General features: G+C 37.8%; 1 protein-coding gene across 1 annotated transcript in view; it reads left to right on the forward strand.

Annotated features, from left to right (window-relative positions):
- RB1 (RB transcriptional corepressor 1) overlaps nucleotides 1-20750 on the forward strand; it is a 70773-nt gene that overhangs the window by 19056 nt on the left and 30967 nt on the right. Inside the window, exons 10-17 of the mRNA XM_027674372.1 lie at nucleotides 870-979; nucleotides 2410-2487; nucleotides 4754-4841; nucleotides 5300-5416; nucleotides 6117-6173; nucleotides 6260-6291; nucleotides 6369-6445; nucleotides 6662-6864. Of these exons, the coding sequence (XP_027530173.1) occupies nucleotides 870-979; nucleotides 2410-2487; nucleotides 4754-4841; nucleotides 5300-5416; nucleotides 6117-6173; nucleotides 6260-6291; nucleotides 6369-6445; nucleotides 6662-6864 (762 nt within the window). The remainder of the gene's footprint in view (nucleotides 1-869; nucleotides 980-2409; nucleotides 2488-4753; nucleotides 4842-5299; nucleotides 5417-6116; nucleotides 6174-6259; nucleotides 6292-6368; nucleotides 6446-6661; nucleotides 6865-20750) is intronic.

Genomic DNA, 20750 nt, shown 5'->3' on the forward strand with positions numbered 1-20750 from the left:
GTTTATATGCACTGTTGCCTGTTTTTCTAACGGGAATTTGCCAGAGCACAGCATCATTTAATATGTTTAAGGGCTCAGGGAACAGATAATTGAGGTGACTGCCTACTTCCGCAGGAGCACAGCAGCAGATTTGAAGTGGAGGCCTAGATTAAAAAAAAATGCAGACTTCAAGTTAATGCTAATCACTTAAAAATAAAAATAATAATAATTAAAAACAAACGAAACCCCCAAAAACCCCAAAAAATCACACCATCTAAAAAATCCAACAAACTTTTCCATGCAATATGAAGTCGTATCAGTCTGGGATCTAATCAACTGAGGAATTTTTAACAGTAATTTAAAGAACAAAAAAGTGGATTTGAAATGTCTGTATTTTTGCAGAAATAGGCACATCTCTTAAGAACTACACCAGTACAAATATATTAGTATGAAATGGGGAAAATCTTAGAACAAGAATGTTTGAGTTTGAGCATTGACCTCGATCTCCAAACCATCAGAGACAGACCAAACTGACTGTCCGACAGCTGTTCTAAGAACAAGCGTTTTATATTTCCTGCTCCTGGAGACACCCCTCTTTACTGGAAGGAAAGATTTGCAGATCTGTTTCCCATTATAGCTATTTTTAGCTCTTCTACCCTGTCAAGACCTACGTTTCTTTGAAAAGATCTTGGGTTGTTTTCTCTTATAAACAATCATTTTCCTCTGGGTGTGTTTCAACTGTTGTATAAGAACTAACTTTGTGAGCTACAAGGGCATTCTCTTAGCATTTCAGTGTTGTATTTATGAGGTAGGACTAACTTATAGTTTTCAATAAATTGTCAAGCTTGTTTCTATAAAATAAATTTGATTTTTTTCCAATTTTTTTTGAGGTTGAAGTTATCTTGAAACAGTATGATGAGCTCTATCTCAAAAACAAAGATATAGATGCAAGATTATTTCTGAATCATGATGAAACTCTGCAGCCTGATGTCATAGCATGGTAATATTTCCTTTTACTGCTTTCACTTTATAATAGAAAATTTGAACTTGTGTTGCTTTCTGCCCCCTTGTGTTATAAACAGAGATCTCTGTATCCTGTTGACCTTCTACATTTGTCGTTCAGCTAAGGTATTTCTGGCATAACCAGCCTTGCTTTACATTATCACTTAAATAATTAAAAAACATCTGCCTGTGACTCTACTGTAAAATGATTTGGAAGCTCTGCTCTAACTCTTACTATATGCAAGGCCCTATCATCCAGGGAAAGCTGAGGAATTGTAAGGAGGAGGCAGAAGCCATGTCATGCTAGTTGATTAGATGTGCCAGAGGCAATGTTATGGCTCTGGAGCCAGCTGGCATGAAATGGCTTGGGACCTCACTGTCCACATTCTCCTTCCTGAAAATGGATGGTGGCATTTGGAAGCTGCCTGCTAGGAGTGGCCTTGAGCCCATTCTGAATTCTGACCTGTACCCACAAATTGGGAAATGGTAGTTTGCATGGGACAGATGATTTAGCAGAATAAACAGTGTGCGCCCGGGCACACTCCCTGGAGCTGTTGGGGTGAGCTCAGAGGAGGGCCATGAAAATGATCAGAGGGCTGGAGCACCTCTCCTTATGGAGGATGGCTGAGAGAGTTGGGGTTTTCCTGCCTAGGGAAAAGGAGGCTCCAGGGAGACCTTAGAGCAGAATTCCAGTACCTGAAGGGGACTTATAATAAAGGTGGGGACAGACTTCTTTTAGCAGAGCCTAGTAGTTGTAATAGGACAAGAGGTGATAGTTTTAAGCTGAAAGAGGGTAGGTTTAGACTAGATAGAAGGAAAAAGTGTTTTATTATGAGGGTAGTGAAACACTGGCACAGGTTGCATGGCGAGGTAGTGGATGGCCAACCCTGGAAACATTCAAGGTGAGGTTAAGTAACCTGATTTAGTTGAAGATGTCCCTACTTACTGCAGGAGGTTGAACTAGATGACCTTTAAAGATCCCTTCCAACCTGAAGTATTCTGTGATTCTGTTTGATTTCTTTTTTAGTTATACACCTAAATTCCAGTGATTCCTGACAATTCAACGTTTCCATAATTTGATGTGAGCTCACTGTGTGAGCCTGAATATATACTAAGAAAATACGCTAATTTAAAATTGAATTAAAAAGGAAGTAATATCAACTCTACATATAAATTAAGCTGTTTGTAAATAGAATTCTAGAAAAGGAAAAAGAAGAAAACTTTGGAGGTCATCTAGGCTAACATCCTGCTTAAAGCAGATATACTTGGGAATTTAAATTACATTGTTTAAACAACTGGAGTGGTTGGACATCTAGATCTTCTAAAAATATGTTCCACAGTTGCCTCTTTGGATCAATAACTTGTTATAGAAAACATTGTTTTTTGGATTACATTAGTTCTGCATACGTTTGTTTTCCATTTCTGTAGCTCACAGTTGGAGAGGACACCACTGAAAAACAGTCCAGAGGAGGAAATTAGTCTTATACTTCCACAGACTCCTGTTCGGTATGAGTTTTTCTTTTAAGGTGTTTTACCCTAGCTCTCTATTTTCTGGCTTCCTTTTGTGATACCAAACTCTATATGCACACACATTTCTTCTGTGATCTTTGGCTTTTTACTATTATTTTTTCTGTATGGAAAGATTTAGCATTTCAGAGTACTTGCTTTTGATATTTTTCCTGTATTGGGAAGAGGAACATTTCAGAGTACCAACATACTTCATTCAATTGGGAAAATGGACAGATGTGTTAGATTAATTGGAGATTGTTTGATCTATAATCAAATGCAGAAAAACTGCAAGCTTGAATTCAGTTAACCAAAGGAAAGGAGATTTGCATGTACAATTTTTCCCTCGTGCCACGTAATTTTTTGACAAAATCAGTGTGATTTTGCCTGATTGTGCTTAGAAATTCCTGGACTCTCAAGAACCAATCAGATGTGTGACTGCAATGCCATGTGCTATGTAGGCAGAGAAGTGTCCTCACAGGTAGTCATTCTTAAGGTCTCAGATTTAAGGAAATCAAACAGTGAATTTTTGTTCTGTGCTTGATGTATAAATTCCTTTCATTTTAACATGCTATAGAGAAGTTAAAATATTGTACCCTTTATTATTATTGCAGTTTTTTCAAATAAGTAAAATAATTTTTGTTTTTATTAATGATACTTCTGCAGTGGAAATTGCTTGGGAAAGAATGAATTAGGATTGGGGCTTGTGCATCCACTGTAAATCTGCTTGATACCATTTGCAGAAACTGTTTTCTAGCCAAAAGAGCAGCAAGGTTCTGAAGAGCTCCTTCGTAAAAATAATAAAAGGAGACATGCAGCTGAGATAACTATTTATCAGTATATAGAAGAACTAATTGCCTCAAACTGTGAAAGGCTTTATTTGATTGCCTTGTGGTCCTTTTTAGTTTTATGCTTCAAATCTTTCACTGCCAGTGATGGTTTTTAGCCACAAAGGAATCAGTTTGCCTTTTGGTTCCCAGACTGAATGTGCGATGTCAGGAACTAGACCACCTATAACTAATAAGATGGTCATTAACAACAACTAATCCCATTTTTTACAATTATAGATAGACATTGACACTTTTCAATTATAGTAGAATTAAAGCCCTCTAATACTGTGAAAGATGAATCATTAAAGTTCTTGACATGGAAGGAAGTTCTTGACATGAAGAAAGTCCAAAGTATGAAGTTTCTGCATTGTTAAGAATTTGAAATGTGCTAAACTGGCATTGATCTTGAGAGAAGGACTAGTGAGATATTTAGATTCTCCCCATCCACACTTGGGCTTTGCTCCGAGTTTTCCAAAACTGTTGCCATTTAAGGCAATTCACATGAAGGCCTATTCACCAGCACTGATTTTGGGCTGTAGTAACTGTTTTTCATAAAGCCACAGAAGTGTCAGTAGGTGGCAGCAAATATTTGATCACCAGCATAAAGTGGAAGGTGTATCATTAACTCTCCCTGAATTAAACAAAACCCCCATAGGATATCCTGAAAGCACCATACTTATTAATTTGACTCTTCTTATAGTGTCATATTTCTGAACTTAACTGCTTAGGATCTGCTTTAAAGCCCCCTGAAACTGGAGAGAATCTAATAGTTTTTATCATTGGATTTGTATCAGGTCATTTATATAGAAAGTAACAGAAAAAAATCAGTGTAAGTACTAGTTCAAAGCACAATGAGAATCAGTTGTGTGTTCTCATTTTATTTTTTTCCACTGTCCTTATGTTTTTCCTTATCATTAGTAGATTTCTGACAGAAGTAATTTTACCAAAACCTTCTAAAACCAGATTAAGGAAAATTGCATCTTTGCACTGCTACAATAATAATGATTGAACACATTTTTCTTCCTTTTGCATTTATTTGTCTGGTTATATGAGCCAAATAGAGGTTAAATGACACAGAAATTTAAAACAGGCAAACACACAACTCCACCGAAAACCAGAATGAAAAGTTCAGAAAGTAACAATACCATAGAAGAATCAAACTTTCTTAGGTGTTAGGAGAGAAATGCATACACTAATTCTTTTGGTTATTAGAATTATTGCAATCCATAAGTAAAGAATTAGATTATTGAATTAAAAATGTTATTAGAATTCACAATAGTTAACACAGTGCAACAGTTTTCCCCAGCAGGTTGTTTGATAACTGGAGTGAGAACTAAAATAATTATTTTTTTTATTTTGGTAGAATTGCTGTTCAGTTTCTGGAAACCGTCATGCCAACCCTAATGTTTAGTATGCATTTTATTGTATTTTTCCAGAGCGGCAATGAATAACATTCAGCAACTGATTATGATTTTAAACTCAGCACCTGATAAACCATCAGATACTCTCATCACATATTTCAATGTAAGTTACTACAAGGAAGCTTTGTGAAAGATTCGTGGAATTACCACTCAACTAAAATATATACCTGTAGATCTTATGCACATGTTTTGGAAGCTCCTTTATTAACAACCAGTTTTTGAAGAAGTACATTTTAATTGGAATGATTTACATGTAGTTACTTGTTTTAGAAAGCACTTCTAACTGATGTGTACTGAAACCTTATAAGTACTTTTTTATTTTTGTTACTGCACTAAATATTAACATTCATTTATGTCCGTACTGCATGGAAGAAGAAGGGGCTATAAAAAGGAGAGCAGATGATGTACTCTACTCTTTTTAATACTCCACTTTTATTTATGCTGGTGAGCTGATTGAGAGGTGTTACGAAGTAAAGCAGGATTAAATCATTAAAATTACTTTGAAGTAAAATGTCTTTCCTTTACCTTTCCTTCCCTACTTTGCTGCATGTACTTTATTAGAATTGCACAGTGAACCCTCACGATAGTATCCTGAAAAGAGTAGAAAGCCTTGACCACATCTTCAAAAAGAAATTTGCTGAAGCAGTTGGACAGGGATGCGCTGAAATTGGCTCACAGGTAAGTAGCACTTGCATTGAGAGTTACTCATTTGAACACTGTTAGTACTAGCTAATGTGAGACCTGAATTACTGGCTGTCCTCATTCAGTGCAGATCACTAATGATAAAAAGTAACAGTATTCTTTTCAAATTGATGAGTATTTTTTTCTGAAGCACTGTAAAGATAATATTTAAAGTCCTCTAAATATATAAGGAGCAATATGAGCCAGGTGGAAATATGTTGGAAATCCTTTACTGAAGAATGGGAAAATTGCTGGCAAAATACATTTAGTGAAACATCTGTTGGCATTCATTAAGGTAACTTGGCCTAAAACTGCAAAAGGTGACTCACTTCCTTATAAAATCAGTAGGGCAGCTGTGCTTTCAACAAGGATTTTGGAAAATAAATCCAACCAAGTTTGTATTCGACAGTCTCCTTCCTGTCTGTCAACCCCGCTTTTTATTCTGTTAGCAGTGAATCAGCATGGACACAGTTTATGTTGTTACACTTGGTTAAGTTTTCATGTGGTTGGGGTAGTCACACGCCTTAGTACTTTGAGGCATCTCCAGTCTTATTGGCAAATGGAACTGGGGACAATCACTTCTTTATAGTGGCTTTGTCAAAAACTGGACATGTTCTGGATTGTTAAAACACAAGAATCTGCCTGTTGTAGTCTGGTACAACTTCTTGTAATACTCTTGAACTTCTTCTTCTAACAGAGATACAGGCTTGGAGTACGTCTCTATTACAGAGTAATGGAGTCTATGCTGAAGTCGGTAAGTTTAGCACTGGTAGCTTAGTACTCAGTGCATTTAGAAATACTAAGAATATTCACCAGTTTGGTCTGATTTATATATTTCAGGAGGAAGAGCGCCTCTCAGTGCAGAATTTCAGGTACTTGCCCCTAACTTGTTATTGAAGTGTGCTATTTTAACCTTAGGACAAGTACTGATAACTTCCTTTCTCTTTAGCACACTTCTGAATGATAACATCTTCCACACATCTCTTCTGGCGTGTGCTGTTGAGGTTGTCATGGCTACATATGGCAGTAAGTTAAATCTAAGGTCCTAAATAGCATTGTTATTTATTGATAATTATTGCCATCTGTTCTAATATATAAAATAGAGTAAATAGCAACAAGAAACAAAAAACCAACTCACAGAAATGTCTGAACTAGCAATGATTCAATAAATACAAAAAGCAAAAAACATCAAAAGTGAAAGAATGTAATACTTGTGATAATTTTAGTGTGTTTTCCCTTCAGGAAATGCTTCACAAAGTGATGGTACCAGTGCTGAAACAGACTTGTCTTTCCCATGGATTCTCAATGTATTTGATTTAAAAGCTTTTGACTTCTACAAGGTGATTGAAAGCTTTATTAGAGCAGAGCCAAGCCTAACACGGGAAATGATAAAGCATCTAGAACGCTGTGAACATCGAATTATGGAGTCTCTTGCTTGGCAATCTGTAAGTAATACTTTAAAGTAGTATTTGCCCTCATATAACATGCATACCTTGAAAAAAGAAATCACACCCAACTCTATAAAATTAAGGTTGTGGTCTTGCTGAGATTTATTTCTAGAAAAATAAATTACAAGAGCAAAACAGGATCAGTTTTGCCATGTCTTCAGGTTTTGGAAAAAAAGGAGTATATCAGAGGAAGGAGTCAACATAACTGCTGATTTGCGTGATTGTAAGCTAACATCATCTTACTAGTCTGGCATGAATTATAAGGCCAAATAACCTTAAACAGTGTTTTCGTACCAGAGTCAAGGCAATAAATTCTATGCTTTTATTTGAAAGTTAATTTTTACCCAGTTGCTATTCCTACTTGGCAAAAGGGCCTTAGTTCTGGGCATCTGATATGTTTGTTAATAGTACTTCAAATATGATTTTGCACTGTCCTTTGTGCTTCAGTCACTTTGGTATTTTTGGATGCCGTTACAATAAAATGCTGGAAGGTTGGTGGTTTTTTTGGCTGCGTTTCAGTAAATCAAATATTGTTCTTTTTATTATTTGTTACTTATAAACCAGAAATATGTTATTTATGCCACAAAACATGAGACTATAGAGACTGGTAATTTTGACCAGAGAGACATAATGCAACCATTTAAGAACCTATCCCATATCTTTTAGTTCTGGAAAGTTTAAAAATATGGTATGCCATAGCTAATGGAATAGTTTAATCATGAAGTGAGTTTTCAGGGTAATCTGTGTTTGGTTTGTGTATGACTTGGGAGTGTAAAGTTAACAGTTTTCTAGTATGGGTGATACTTTACCAGGCAGTGGGGTTATATTCCCAGATTAAAGGAGCGTTGTTGGCCTGAGCAGTGAGAGCCCCATCTAGCCCAGGAGAAGCATGCTGACCTCAGGGTAGTATGGAAGTAATTGCCTTGATTCAGAGTGAATCTAGTGGACCACCTTTTGCCTACCAGCCCTTGCTACTCAATTTTCCTTGCTGACAAAGTCAATGGCCACATGTGGCTCTCTGAACATGCCCTGTTGTAAAAGTGACCTTTTCACTGGGGGAGCCAAGACTTGTGTATCCAGCTCCACGCTCATCATCACAACACTGTATGCACCCCAGGATTTCTGGTGCAGTGCTACAGCTGCTGTACCAGAGTGTAAATTTTCCCTTGTAACATTTTTGTGTGTTTGATGTCTTGGGAAATGCACATTGCCTCTGCATTGCTGTGGAAATTTCTTAGTGGTTTTGCTCTTTTTTGAATAAGATGGCCTGAAAGCCCTTGAATTCTTTTCATCAGAGCCTACAGAAATGGAGAAGGAAGCAATATTTTAAGAGGCAGACAGAATTTTAAGAAACTTGCAGTGCTTTGCTTGAATGTATTTTAATGTATTGGATCTCTCTTCCTGAGCTTCTAGAGGCGTATGTTTGGTACTGTTTTGGGGTGGGGGTGGCTTATAGAGCTGATTTGAGTGTTAGTAGCGTGGAATAGTTCAGTTGGAAGGGACCTACAATGATCACCTAGTGCCAGCAAAATATGTGGAGTGGAGCCTAGTGGAGGGAATAAAAAGGAATGTGCAAGACATGCATCCAAGGGCCCTGCTCCTTCACTGACCTACATGTCATGTCTCACCTGGGTCTCCCCAAGCTCAGGACAGTGTCTCCTATTGTTGGAGGCTTGGCACTAGAGGGCACAGTAGGTTTTCCTCAAAAGCTGAGGGAAGCTGTGGCAGCCAGGACAGGCACCCCACGGTTCAGTGCTGTCCTCCACTGCCTCCTCTGGCTACCCGTGAGGGAAGCAGAGTGTTTAGTGGTGGCTCAGGAGAGGAGTAGTAGTGAAACGTTATCTATGCTAAAATGTCTTGCTGAGTCTCTGGGTCCCTGCAGCAGAGGAGCTGAGGCCCCACATAGAAACGGAGAGCCTTGAGTCCTCTAGTGCAGAAAATCCACCCCTTCTTCACATCTAAATATTGCCTGGTTTTGTCTGGAAACACTTAACCTATTAGAAACAGGAGAAAATGCTGCCGTGGTTGACTTAGGAGGCTGTTGAGGTGTCCCAGAAAGGCTCAGCTAGTGAACAAAGGAATAGTTTACTGTATTCTTCTGCAGTTCTTTACCTGGATATTGTTTCCATCTAGTGGTGTACAAGGTTTACAAGTGTCTGCTTAATTAGCAATTCCCTTAAGAATGGGTAGACAATTAAAGTGTAGTTCATACCAGTAAGTACCTCTTAACCTCCAAACACTTGATAAAGGAGGAGAAAAAAGTCACATGCCTTCTTACTTATAAAGAATGTCTCACCGTAACTGATTGCTTTGGGTTAATTTTAAACAATGTACTTGATAGTCCGAGGAAGATGGAATCTCAGGAAGGTTCAAGTTTGCTTCTATGGTTAGAGAATGTATTTTTTTAAGTGTTAAAATGAAGAAGAAAAGCATGGAATGAGTAAAGCTTATGCAAAAAAAAAAAATCTAGCTTGGTAAATAAGAATAGAAACTATTGAAAAATATTTATTTACAAATATTTGCATAATGCAACTCTGATAAGTAGGGTAAATAACCCTACTTATTTACCATGTGGTTTTGTTTAGTTCTTGCCTCCCCCCCAGGTAGTGCATTTCATTACAAGGCTTGTCTGCTTTTTGAAGAGTCAGATCTGGTTTTATCCAGTCTTTCCTCGTTCTCCTGACTGCTTTAGGAAGCAGGACTTCAATAGAGATTTGAAAGGACTGAGCATTTTAATACAGAATAGCTTGAATTTATTGTTCTTTTACTTGTCACAGAGCTTTTGTGAGGAAAAATGCCTTGCATAATTTCCCTGAAGAGAAGTCTTAAGTGCATCTGACCTTTAGCTGACTTTGAAAACTGTATCAAATGAATGTGAGATTTCTTACTAGTATCTGAAGATAATATATTACTCCTTAGCTAGTCATTATGAATATGTTTATTGCTTTTGCATAGCTAGCTGACTTGGTCATCTGTGCTTTAGGAAGGAAATGAAACTTTTCTAGGTCATCCTTTCTTTTAACTAAAAAAAAAAGAAAAAAGCATGGCCTGACAAAATAAGGGGTGGAAAACAGCTGAAGGTTCTTCTCAATAATTCAAGATTTTAAAACGGGGCAAATACATACTGACTAAATCATGTGAAAAGTGCTTCCTTTCCCTTAAATTTTTATTGAACCTTTTATTGAAAAGGAGAAGCCCCATTTACCCACTCAGATATTTACCAGTGAGTTTTTGATGCTTCCAGAGACAGGTTATGTGGAGATCAGTTAAGAATATGTTGATAATGCTGCATAACTTTTAGTTGCAAAATAGAAATATGCTGCACAGTATTCTTTCTTTACTGCAGAACATTTGTGCTCACAGTAGGCACTATTTTGATTTCGTAACTTTAAATATAGGGAACTGAAATTACTTTAGACTCAAAGATGATGATAGCCTTGGCTCATTTTTATCATATTTCTGTAAATATGATTTAAACCCTGCCATAATTGAAATCTGTTTCCCGTGAAAGGGATAGCTCATTACTGAAACAAGAGCCAGGCCTAAAAAAGTTAAAAGCCCCCAACAACTGCTCAGCCTGTGCTACTAAAGAGCCGTTCTGTTCTGTTCACTGGACCTAAATCTAGAAGAATGCTATACAATGAACCTAGGGGTAATAAATTGGGATAAGGTAGACATTTGAATAGAAGAAAATGGCTTGGAGCCAAGACCTTCTGCAAGCTTCAGTAGTTAGGGCAAGAACAATGGAAAGGTAAGAAGGTCAGAATGGGAAAGATGAGAAAAAGACCCCCAACTTGAGGCTGAAGGCCGGATGTACCCCTGAAATTCAGTGCCAAGAGAAGCACCGTAAGCTCTGCCTAGACTCCGCCTATCATTAATATGTATAGTAGGTTTTGCAATCATATGAATATGGAAGTAATCATATATGTAAGACTGTATAAAACCCTTGATTTTGTGTGGTGTCTTTGAGCGAGTTTGTGCAGGATGGCCTGCCTTGCTCCCAATGCTGCAAATAAATGCCTTTGCTGCTTAAAGATACAAAGTCTCTGAGCAGTTCTTAGCAAGTTTTTCGGCATTACCTGCCAACCTGGAAGTTCATGCTCAGCCTTTTCCATAATTCTGTCAAATACTCTTTTGGCCAGCCAAAAAAGTAATTGTTTTGAATATCTCAAATGAAGATTGTGTGAACAAATTCCAGAATATCTGAATATCCCATAGAGAAAGCCCTGTCAACTGCTGTGTCACATATTTGACTAAAGTGTTGCTGTTTGCTGCACTGTGTTAGGAATAAACAAGGAAGAGCTGGTTTTCAGTGCAAGCAAATCAAACACAAAGTCTATCATTTTTCAGTCTATTTTGAGTGAAATGTCTATAATATCTGAAATGCATTTGTTTCAGTGTGACTTAAGTTTGGGTTTGGGGTTTTTTGCTGTGTCCTTCAAGAAAGTAAACACCTGTGATCTTTGTCATCTGTATCTGCAAAGCAATCTGGTTGTATTTCCCTGCCTCTCAGCTTCCATTCTGCTCACAAGCTCTGAATGGAGAGGAACAAACAAGGTGTTAAATTTTTCATGCTGCTGCTTAGAGAATGTTCTTCCTGCAAATGCCCTTTCACATGTTCAGTAAGTCGAGAGTGTGGAGCGTACACATGTTCTAAATCATCACAACTTGGCATACTTAAAATAATTTGGGCCATGCTACAGAATACTTTCTCTGCAAGCCAGCTTTTGGTGGGCCCAACACAAGATGTGCTAAGCCCTTCTGCTCTGTCAGGGTTCAGCTGCCTAGTACTGGGGTAGTGAAAGGGTCTTGTTCTTCTGCACTGGAGTTGCAGGCAAACTGCAGCCTTGTCTAAAGATAAGGTAATTTATGCCAACCCAGTAAGGGGGATTAGAGAAAGAAGCACTCCATACTTTATTAGGCTCTACAGATGGTGGAACGTTCTGTTGTTAACTTGTTAACTCATCTGCATGAGCACTAGGAGTCAAGGGGTATTCCTCATAGGACTGCAGTTTTAAAAGATTATGTGGTAGCTTTTGCTGTTAACAGGGATGAGGTCAGCTGCACCACCTTCTGCAACCCCACAACAGACCAGAACAGAGCACGAAGGTTCACTGTGGCAGGCAAAAGGGATTTCATTCGCAGCCTGATTTGGTCTGCTATCTTTTGGTGTTTGTTTTTGTGTGAGTAACAAACAGATGTTGAACTAAGTCAGTGCATTGCACTGCAGCTGTTCATACTGTAGCCTTCTTTGGCTGTATTGGTCTTTAACACTTGCTGTCCTAATTAGTGTTTGTATTTTTAAAAGGAAGAACAAACACCAGTATTGATATATGTTGTGATTTAGAGTTGTAATGTGTTTTGCAGTTTGACTGACTGATGCAAGATGAAAATGGCTCTCTGAAGTTACTTCTCTTAGTGGTTAAAATATAATCAGCAGTAGACAAGTGTGGTTTGCTTTATTTATAACTTTTTCCATGTAGCATTGCCTAACCTGTGCTCCATAATGCTTCTCCTTTATTAGCTGCTTCTTCTCTGTGACTTCTACTGTCAGTCCAACATTTGCTATGAAATCTGCAGTACTGTTTTATCACATATATTTGATTTAACATAACTCAATGTTTGCAATAAGTATTTGTCAACTAACTATGTAGTTAATGTTTATATCTCATCCCACAAGACTTCTGTTGGTTTTAAATGATGCAGCTCATTGTGGCAGAAGTGCCGTCCTGATGAAAACCGTGTATTCCTAAAGAATACATTATTGCATTTATGTGACGAACTCACTGAGCTGGAATAACAGCAGACTGACTTTGATCATGCGGTAAGGAGAAAAATATTAAATAGCTATGTTTAAGATTTTTGTAAAAAAATGTTAAATCCAGGTCAGGGTAAAGCTACGAGCAATTACAGGTCAGCAAGTACTCCTTAGTACTTTGGTATAGTACAGGCAGCTTCCTAGTCTTCGGTTGTACAAGGACACAGTTATTGTGGAGCTCACTGTACTCAAGTACTTAGTGCCTGTTTCACTGGATGCAGTGTACAATTTCAAGTTAGGTTTCTATGCCACTTGTAAGGAGGAATCGAGCATCTAGGAAAGGAAGTTAGTACATTTTCTTGTGGTGTGTATCCTTCTCAGTAGTGATTTCTGTAAGGTTTGTCTGAAGTCCTACAGCTCTTCTAGAGATCGGTGTCTACATGCAGGTTGAAGACCTCTTTGATTTGAACATTTTATGTAATTCTTTTTAAAACAGGAAGAAATAGGAATGGTCATACTGTCAACATTTTATACATGAGGTTACTGAATAAGCTGTTTACTGTTGTATTAAAAGAATGAGTCTAAAATCTTGTTAATAGGCAGCCAGGTAAGATCATGTGGCAAGGACTAGGTGTTTGGGGCTGAGTCTGTACTACTGACTTTAAAGAGACCATAGTTTGGGCTTGAGTATTGCCCCACATCAGTGATTACCATGTCATCAGTGATGATTCGTTTGTATTGTGTTCCCTGGCCTGTTTTGGCATTTGTCAGCTCTCCTCTGGACAATGCCTAGGCAAGATTTGGGGCATAATGCAGCTCAGGGACTATTTTCAGCTGCTGGTATGGATTAGCAGTGGCGAATGTTTAGTGGTGGTGCATGTGGGTGCAAGCTGTGCTTTGCCACTTGCCCTTGAGGCCTTAGGACATGCTGTGGCTCGTGTTACCAACCACAGATGTAGCCGTGGGTTCAACCACATGAGTGACTGCAGTGCTGGCAAATGAGTCATGCGTTCCTGCACTGTCTTTCCTCTAGGCTCCAGGACTCATGTGTTTCTGCATAGCAGCTGTATTCTCTTGGAAAAGCTAGTCTGTTCCTTTCATGCCTACTAAATTTTGCCTTTCCTCAGATATAGGAATATCTAATTTGTGAATGAGGGACAGCCTTAAGCACAAAAGAAGTGCTCGGCATATCCAGAATGACAACATTTGCAAGCACGCTCACTGTCAGGGTGCAAACTACTCAGGGAGCTTCACTGGTGTAAAGACAGGCACCTCAGGAATTGCAGACAGCAGATTGCTCTTGCAGACATGACTCAGTTCCAGTGGTCTTCTGAATTTTAGGCACCTAGTATCCTGTCTCAGCTTGGAAGTTGCAATGGATGATGATATATAATATTTTCTAGGGTTTTTTTGCAAGAGATGAAACATGCTAAGGGCCACCAAATGATGGCTTTTCATGTGCTCACCATGCTCCTTTCAACAAAGTTACATTAGGAGAGTGCAGCTTCAACATTCAAAAAGGAACTGAGAACATATTTGAGATTTTCTGTCTGTACATACATACTAAATATATTTCTGCTTGCATCATGAATGTGTTTCAGAAGCATGTGGGATGAGAGGGAGGTCACTACCACCACTGCTGCTCGGCGTGATAGTACTAAAGGATGATACTAGTTCTGCTGCATGTGCTTTTTAAAATTTTTTAAAGGTTATGACATTTCAGTTATCGCAGCTGTGGCTGGAAAACCTTTTATGATTTTGCCTTTATCATATAGGGCGCATTGTTAGAAGTCTGTAAGATGATTGGTTTTTGGGTATTTGTGAATATACCATGTAGTGTAATATAAATATATATATATTTATGTTTATATGCTTTTTTATTTTGAGCATACATATATACATACACTCTTTAATAGATACTTAAATAAAATATGTAAGAATGTTTCTCTCATGCCTTCCTAGTACTCCTGAAGAGTTTCCTTTTATAGAAATCGTGCTGTGCTTTTGAGGCTTGAAACTTTTATCTACCTGAACAGCTGAAGGCAAATTGAAAAACCAGGAAGAATAGGGAACTTTAGATTTCACTGTCTGTACCATCACTTTGAAAATCTTCCCTGCCACTCCTGTTTATCATGAAGATGACTCAAGCTGTTATTCATGCTTGGGTGTTACCATCCGAGCAAATCCTCTAGGCTAGTGGAAGAGAAACCAGAACACTTAAAGCCGAGGTCCTGTGTTTCCAGCTTTTGTCTCTGTTGACAGTGTGTTCACTTCTCGGTAGACACTCACTTAGTGTACACAACACTCACTAGGACTGTAAGAGATTGGTTACATTAGCACAGTGTTAGTGGGTTTATCTGTTGCAGGCATACCATGTCAGCCCAACCCTTAAGATGCTCTTTTGACTCAAGTACAAACATGACCAAAAAGATTACCTAAGACATAGCAACTATGTGGAGATTTCATTCTGTGAAATTTAGATGCCTTTTTTGATTAGGAACTTAAGTTTCTCTCTGCTTCATCTACTGCTTTAGAGTTTTTTCTTATTAGGGGAATATGAGTCCTACTTCAGTAACTTAGATATTTAGTCTCCCTCTATACTTGAGACGGTGCTGCACTTCCAGAAAGCAATTCATTCTATTTATTTTAAACAGATATTTTACAATGGGACTATTCACTTTCTCTAGCTGTAAAGAGCATCTGTCTCAATGACAAACCTAAACTAGATCTATAATGTTTGTCTGTTAAGGTTAGTAGAAGTGAGTCACATGCTTAATTCTAGTCATCACAACTGCGTTTTCCTCTTCCTTTCAACATGAAGGGGACACTAGCAAGGCAGTTGTGTAACTATGCCCAGTTTTGCTTTAGATGGCTACTTATGCTATATATCTTGCCTATAGTCACTGTTGTGTTTTCTGTTCACACAGAGGTCATGTATAGTTGCCAGTGTAAGTACAGAAGCAGAGTCTGTGTTAGGATCTCTCTGGTTATAGATTTACAGCTGTAACAGGGAACTGGGGTTGATAGTCTGTGCTCAGTGGAGCTGCCAGCTCTGTTGGTGCAGTATAAAGGTATCTTGCCTGTCTCTACACCAGTCCCAAGTACAGAGTTAGTCAGAGAAATAAGTCTGTGTTAATATGATAGACTTTTTTTCCTTAAGGTTGCCCTGATTATAAGTAACATTTTAACAGGAAATAGTGAAGTAGTTTTCTGGGAATACTTGTTTTCCAAGTTGGTCTTTTTTTATATTGTCCAATGTTTTAGTGGTCGTATCATGGCTGTAGGACTTTCATTTTAGTCCTACTATGTTTCTAGGTAGTTTAAATTTCAGCTTTTCATCCTGCAACATTGTAATATCTGCATTGTAAATGCTTTGTAGGAACATTTAAAGATTGCCCATGAGGGAAGAATATATTAGAATTCAGAGACATATATTTGCAGTCCTTTCATTTTGTAAAATTTTGCTGAATTGCGGCAAATTTGATGTGTCTGTCTTCTTAAATACAAAAGTAAACCATGCTTGGGTTAAATTCTGTGGTCGTATCCCTGCTGCTTCTTCCTTGTGTGGGATTATGCTCTCCGACTTTGTACTTTTATAAATCTCTGTAGTGAAACAAAACTGGTGAAACGAATAGAACGAAGCTTTGTTTTGTTTGGGTTTTTGGTGTTTTTTCGGGTCTTGCTTATTTTATCTGAGCCACAGTTCTGAATAACTGTCATAAGTTTTTATTGCTCTTTTTATCCTTATTGCTGTGTCATTTGAGCCATTTCCTTGCTAACCTTTCTACGGAAGATAAAGTTAGCTTCTGTTAGGAAGGAAAGTAGGTGCCAAACACACATTCTAATGTGAAGGTTTGGGTTTTTTCCCAGCTATATGCTCAATTTTCAAGCTCTTAAGGGGATAACAGTATCATGTCAAATTATATGCTATTGGAAGGGAGGTTTTGTCTCTCTGCTTGCTGCACTTTCTTTAAGTTATTGCATGCATAAATGCTTGGGGTTTGTTTTGAAGTGTTTTTTTTGTAGGCTGAAAAAGTTCTTTTGTGCCTGCTTTTATATGATATGAATACACAGTATTTCAGTTACATGTTTGTATCACTTGAGTATGTGTCTTACAGTAACTTTCCTGTAATAAAAAGTCCTTTTCAGGGATGTGGATCCCCCTATTCACAGCTGTTGAGTAGGCATAGTGTTCACCATCCTCTAGAAAGGTAATCCCTCTGGGTTTTGTTGAAGCTTTTCATTTGTGTTGAAATTGCATGTCAGAATTGATCAGGCACAGGCTGATAAGTGCCTATGGTACAGCTGAGTATGGAGCCGCTAATCTCAGGACGTGTGTACCAGGTGTTCTCCTGAACCCCTGAGCAGAGACTTGAGGTTCACACAATTAGACTCTGCCTAGTCTAAACTTGGCTTGGGTAAGCACATGGCCTGTCAGCACCCTGTCGTTTCCTTTTGGGAGTTAGCCTGCCCAGACCAGAGCCTGTGCTTGGCATGCTCCATCTGTGTCTGTTGCACCTCCCAGCAGCTCAGAGGAGCTCACAGATCTTATCTGGACAGCAGAAGGTGCTGATTTTACTACCCATGGGAGCATGTGAAATACAATGTGAGCGTGCAGTATATGTGGTAAACTTTGTTTCACACGTAAGAAGTGTGAAATAATTCAAGCAAACAAGTAGACCAGCAGTTTTCAGATTTGATTTCATTAATGAAACATGTTTTTTCTTAGGGCTGAAAAGGCAGATATTTTGGTACTTGCTTCACCATCTGTATTCTCATTTTTCCCCATGTTTTGCTATATACTTAACAAATGTCTCCATTAAGAAATATCTGCAATGTCTTGGGTACTTTTTTGATTACTTTATAAGAGCATCAAAGTTTTTTTTATAGATGGTTTCAACTTCAGTCAAGTGTAATTCTTGATGCTGCCGATGAATGGTAAATTTTTTGTAATCCAGTGTCACTCCTTAGTGACCAGGAATGTCTTCAGTTTTTATTACTTAAACATTTGCTTTTAGAAAGTGCTTGCCAGGACAAACTTCAAAAAAAATATTAGATCTAATTATGTTGCATGATTTTACAGAAGAGTGAAGACTTGCAACTGATCTGTCAAACTGACTTCCTTTCATAAAGCAGCAATATTTGCAGAATTCATCTGAAAAGCAGAGGACTTAACATAGCCACAGTTGTTTTCATTTAAAATAGACTTAATATTATTCCCAAGATAATGGCATTAATTTTGAGTGCCTCCTGTTGCTAGCATTATTAATTAAGAATTTTGTTCTTTATGGCAGGCACTCACTGATTAAAAAAGGTAGAGTTAGGGCAAATCTTAAAGCTGTGTATGTGGAAAAATATTCTTTTTATCTCATCGTAAAAGGATAAGAACTTCTTGCTGGAGGCCTTCCTTTGTCGTTGCTTGCAATTTGATTCTCAAGTTTAAACTGTAGAGAACTTATCTGTCTTAGTGCAGGACAGCTTTTAGTTTTGCTAGAACTAGAGTGGGAGACTGTTTCTTAAATAGAAAAAAAGAGTTATTTAAAATATAAATTCTTAGCTCTGGAATTTTTAGTTTTCTGACAAAGTGGTAGGTTTTATAAAAGTCCAGAAGATGTGCAAAGGGTTCTTTTTGTTTGGTTTAATTTTGTGGTAAGTTCAGTTTTCTTACGGGAAAAACTGGGCTTACTTTATAAACAGCTGTATAACAAGAACTGGATGGAGGGGAGGCAATAAATGCAAAAGGCTTCAGTGTCAAAACAGAATTAGTCAACTAGAACAAACTTCTCCATCCAACTTCTTGCAGAAGTATTAGACTGTGCAAGCTTGGCTTTCTGAATTTGCATTCATCTTAAATGAGTTGCATTGAGTACATTCTGTAAACATACTAATGCAGTGGCAGTTGTGTTTATACAATGTTTTCAACATTCTGGTAATTGGATAACCAATGCAGCCCAGACATTTATATCTTCTAGATTTAGAATAATTCTGATTTACATTTTTCCTTAGCTTTTGAAACGTATCCTCTTTCATTTTGTCAGTGGTACTCAAATGCCAGAAACCCAGAAGTCTAAATTATAATAGTCTGGCAAAAAGGGGAACTTGTCAGGATTTACAGGTCTGCCTAGGTGCAAGAACCTTATACTATTACATTTACTGCTGGAAAAGTATGAACAAATTGCTCTTCATTGATAAAACTCCTAGAAAATAACTTGAAAGAATAAATAAGGCTAGAGGATACTGTGCTTGGGTGGGATTTTCAAATTACCAGTCTCAAAGCGAACCTCATGGGGTTCTCTGTAATTTTAGCTGAATTCTTTGTGTATTTCTAGAAGTTTCATCTTTGGTGATGATGATGCTTGAAATTACAAGTGAAAATCACTATCTCATTTGCAAGAGATAATGGAAGACCAACTAATCAAGAGTGATATGGAAAGACTGAATGACAATCTAGTACTCTCTGGCTCTTTCAAAAGAAGTGAGGGGGCAGTAATGAAACTAGTGGATTTGAAACAAAATGATGTTTGGGTTTCTTAGTTTTATTCCCCCTCCACACATATGCAATCTGAACTTTTTACTGCTGTGAATGTTAAAAACTTTACACACGTTTGAAGGAAGACAGGAGAAGCTCACAGAAGAGAAATTTTTAATGTTGCTGAACACACAAATATATCTGATCCCAAAAGTCCTGAGATAAGACCGGTAAAGTGGGACAACACTTGAGAAAGTCTTGTGTGCCTCTCCTACTGTTATCTTCTTCCCCAGGCATCCAACCTTGGCTGCTGTTGGAGGTAGGAGTGTAGATTAGCTGAATGTTTGGGGTCTGATCCAGTACAGCCATTCTTATCTTCTACCTGGTCTCAAAAGGTCTTTCTCAGTCTTTGCATTTCTATGTCTGAGGTTACCTCCTTAAGAAATGAAAGCTTGGAGGTTGATTCCGGTTAAGAATTCCTTATCTGTCTACAGTATCTTCCATGGGGTTTTTTACACACTTTTGGATGAAAAGTATGAAAATGTTTTTGACTTGGTATTGGTATTTCTTTGAATATCCAAGACATGTATACCAAGGGGGAAAAAAAAATTGACTTGCATTCTGTTCCCGAAAAAAACAGAAGTTAAAATTCCAAGCTGAGTATAGAAAGTATAACATAGGAGGACATCTTTTGATTTTTGAAGCAATGATATGTTGAGATTAAATCTGAGGTGTTTATCATAGGTTTGTTTCTTTTTCCTTGTCTTTTGAAACTGCTGGTTAATTATTTAGCTATCAATGCCTGCCTGCCTTGATTTAGATCAAAACCATGCTTGGAATCAACTAAATTTCCTCTGCTTTTATTTTTATAGTAAGTGTGCATTTTCTGCACTCTGTAGATGAAGAAACCAGACTGCAAAGAACAGGTTTTTTAAGTTTTGATCCTAGAACTGAGCTCCTAATGCCTCCTGTGTAGGCATATGAGTAAAAATAATTCACTTTTAGGAAGTACTGGTTGCAACACATTCAGATCCTCAGGAGCTCTGACAATATAAGCCTTTTTTATTTGAGAGCTCTTGGCATGAATTAGCATCATAACTCCTCATCTAGGTTTTAAATTTAAATTTTGGCACCAGACCTTACCAGAGAGACACAAGAGTTGGTATCAAAGGCAGAAGCACAGGGAGGGAGTGCATCTGTTCAGGAATGTACCAGTGAAAACATTGCTCCATCCACAACTCTCCAGGATAATCTTGTTGCAGAACCAGAAAAGGTGGAGAAAATCTCATCCAGTCCTGAATAGCTGGTACCTTGGCTTTATATCAGCTTGTTGTGGGAGGTACAGATTCACTCCTCTTCTAAATCAGTCAGATTAGGAATTTTTCAAGTAATGGCCTGATTCTCAAAATTACAGATGATGGTTTTTTGACTGTGTTGTTTTTTTGGTTAGGGTATTTGGTTCTCGTACACACACCCCTGTGGAAGAGTGAAGTAGGTTTAATAATAAAAAATACAAAGTTTCCATGAATAGTTTTGAGATATCAAACTATTAACTGGTTAGAAAGCTATTGTATTGTGTGGCACTGTGCTGTTGCAAAAAGCAGAAGCTTCTGCCCTGGAGAGTAAGTGCAAAGCAGAAAGACCTCCTGTCTGTTC

Source organism: Neopelma chrysocephalum, unplaced genomic scaffold (genome assembly GCF_003984885.1).
Source record: "Neopelma chrysocephalum unplaced genomic scaffold, ASM398488v2 Primary Assembly neopelma1_25, whole genome shotgun sequence".
Classification (NCBI taxonomy): domain Eukaryota; kingdom Metazoa; phylum Chordata; class Aves; order Passeriformes; family Pipridae; genus Neopelma; species Neopelma chrysocephalum.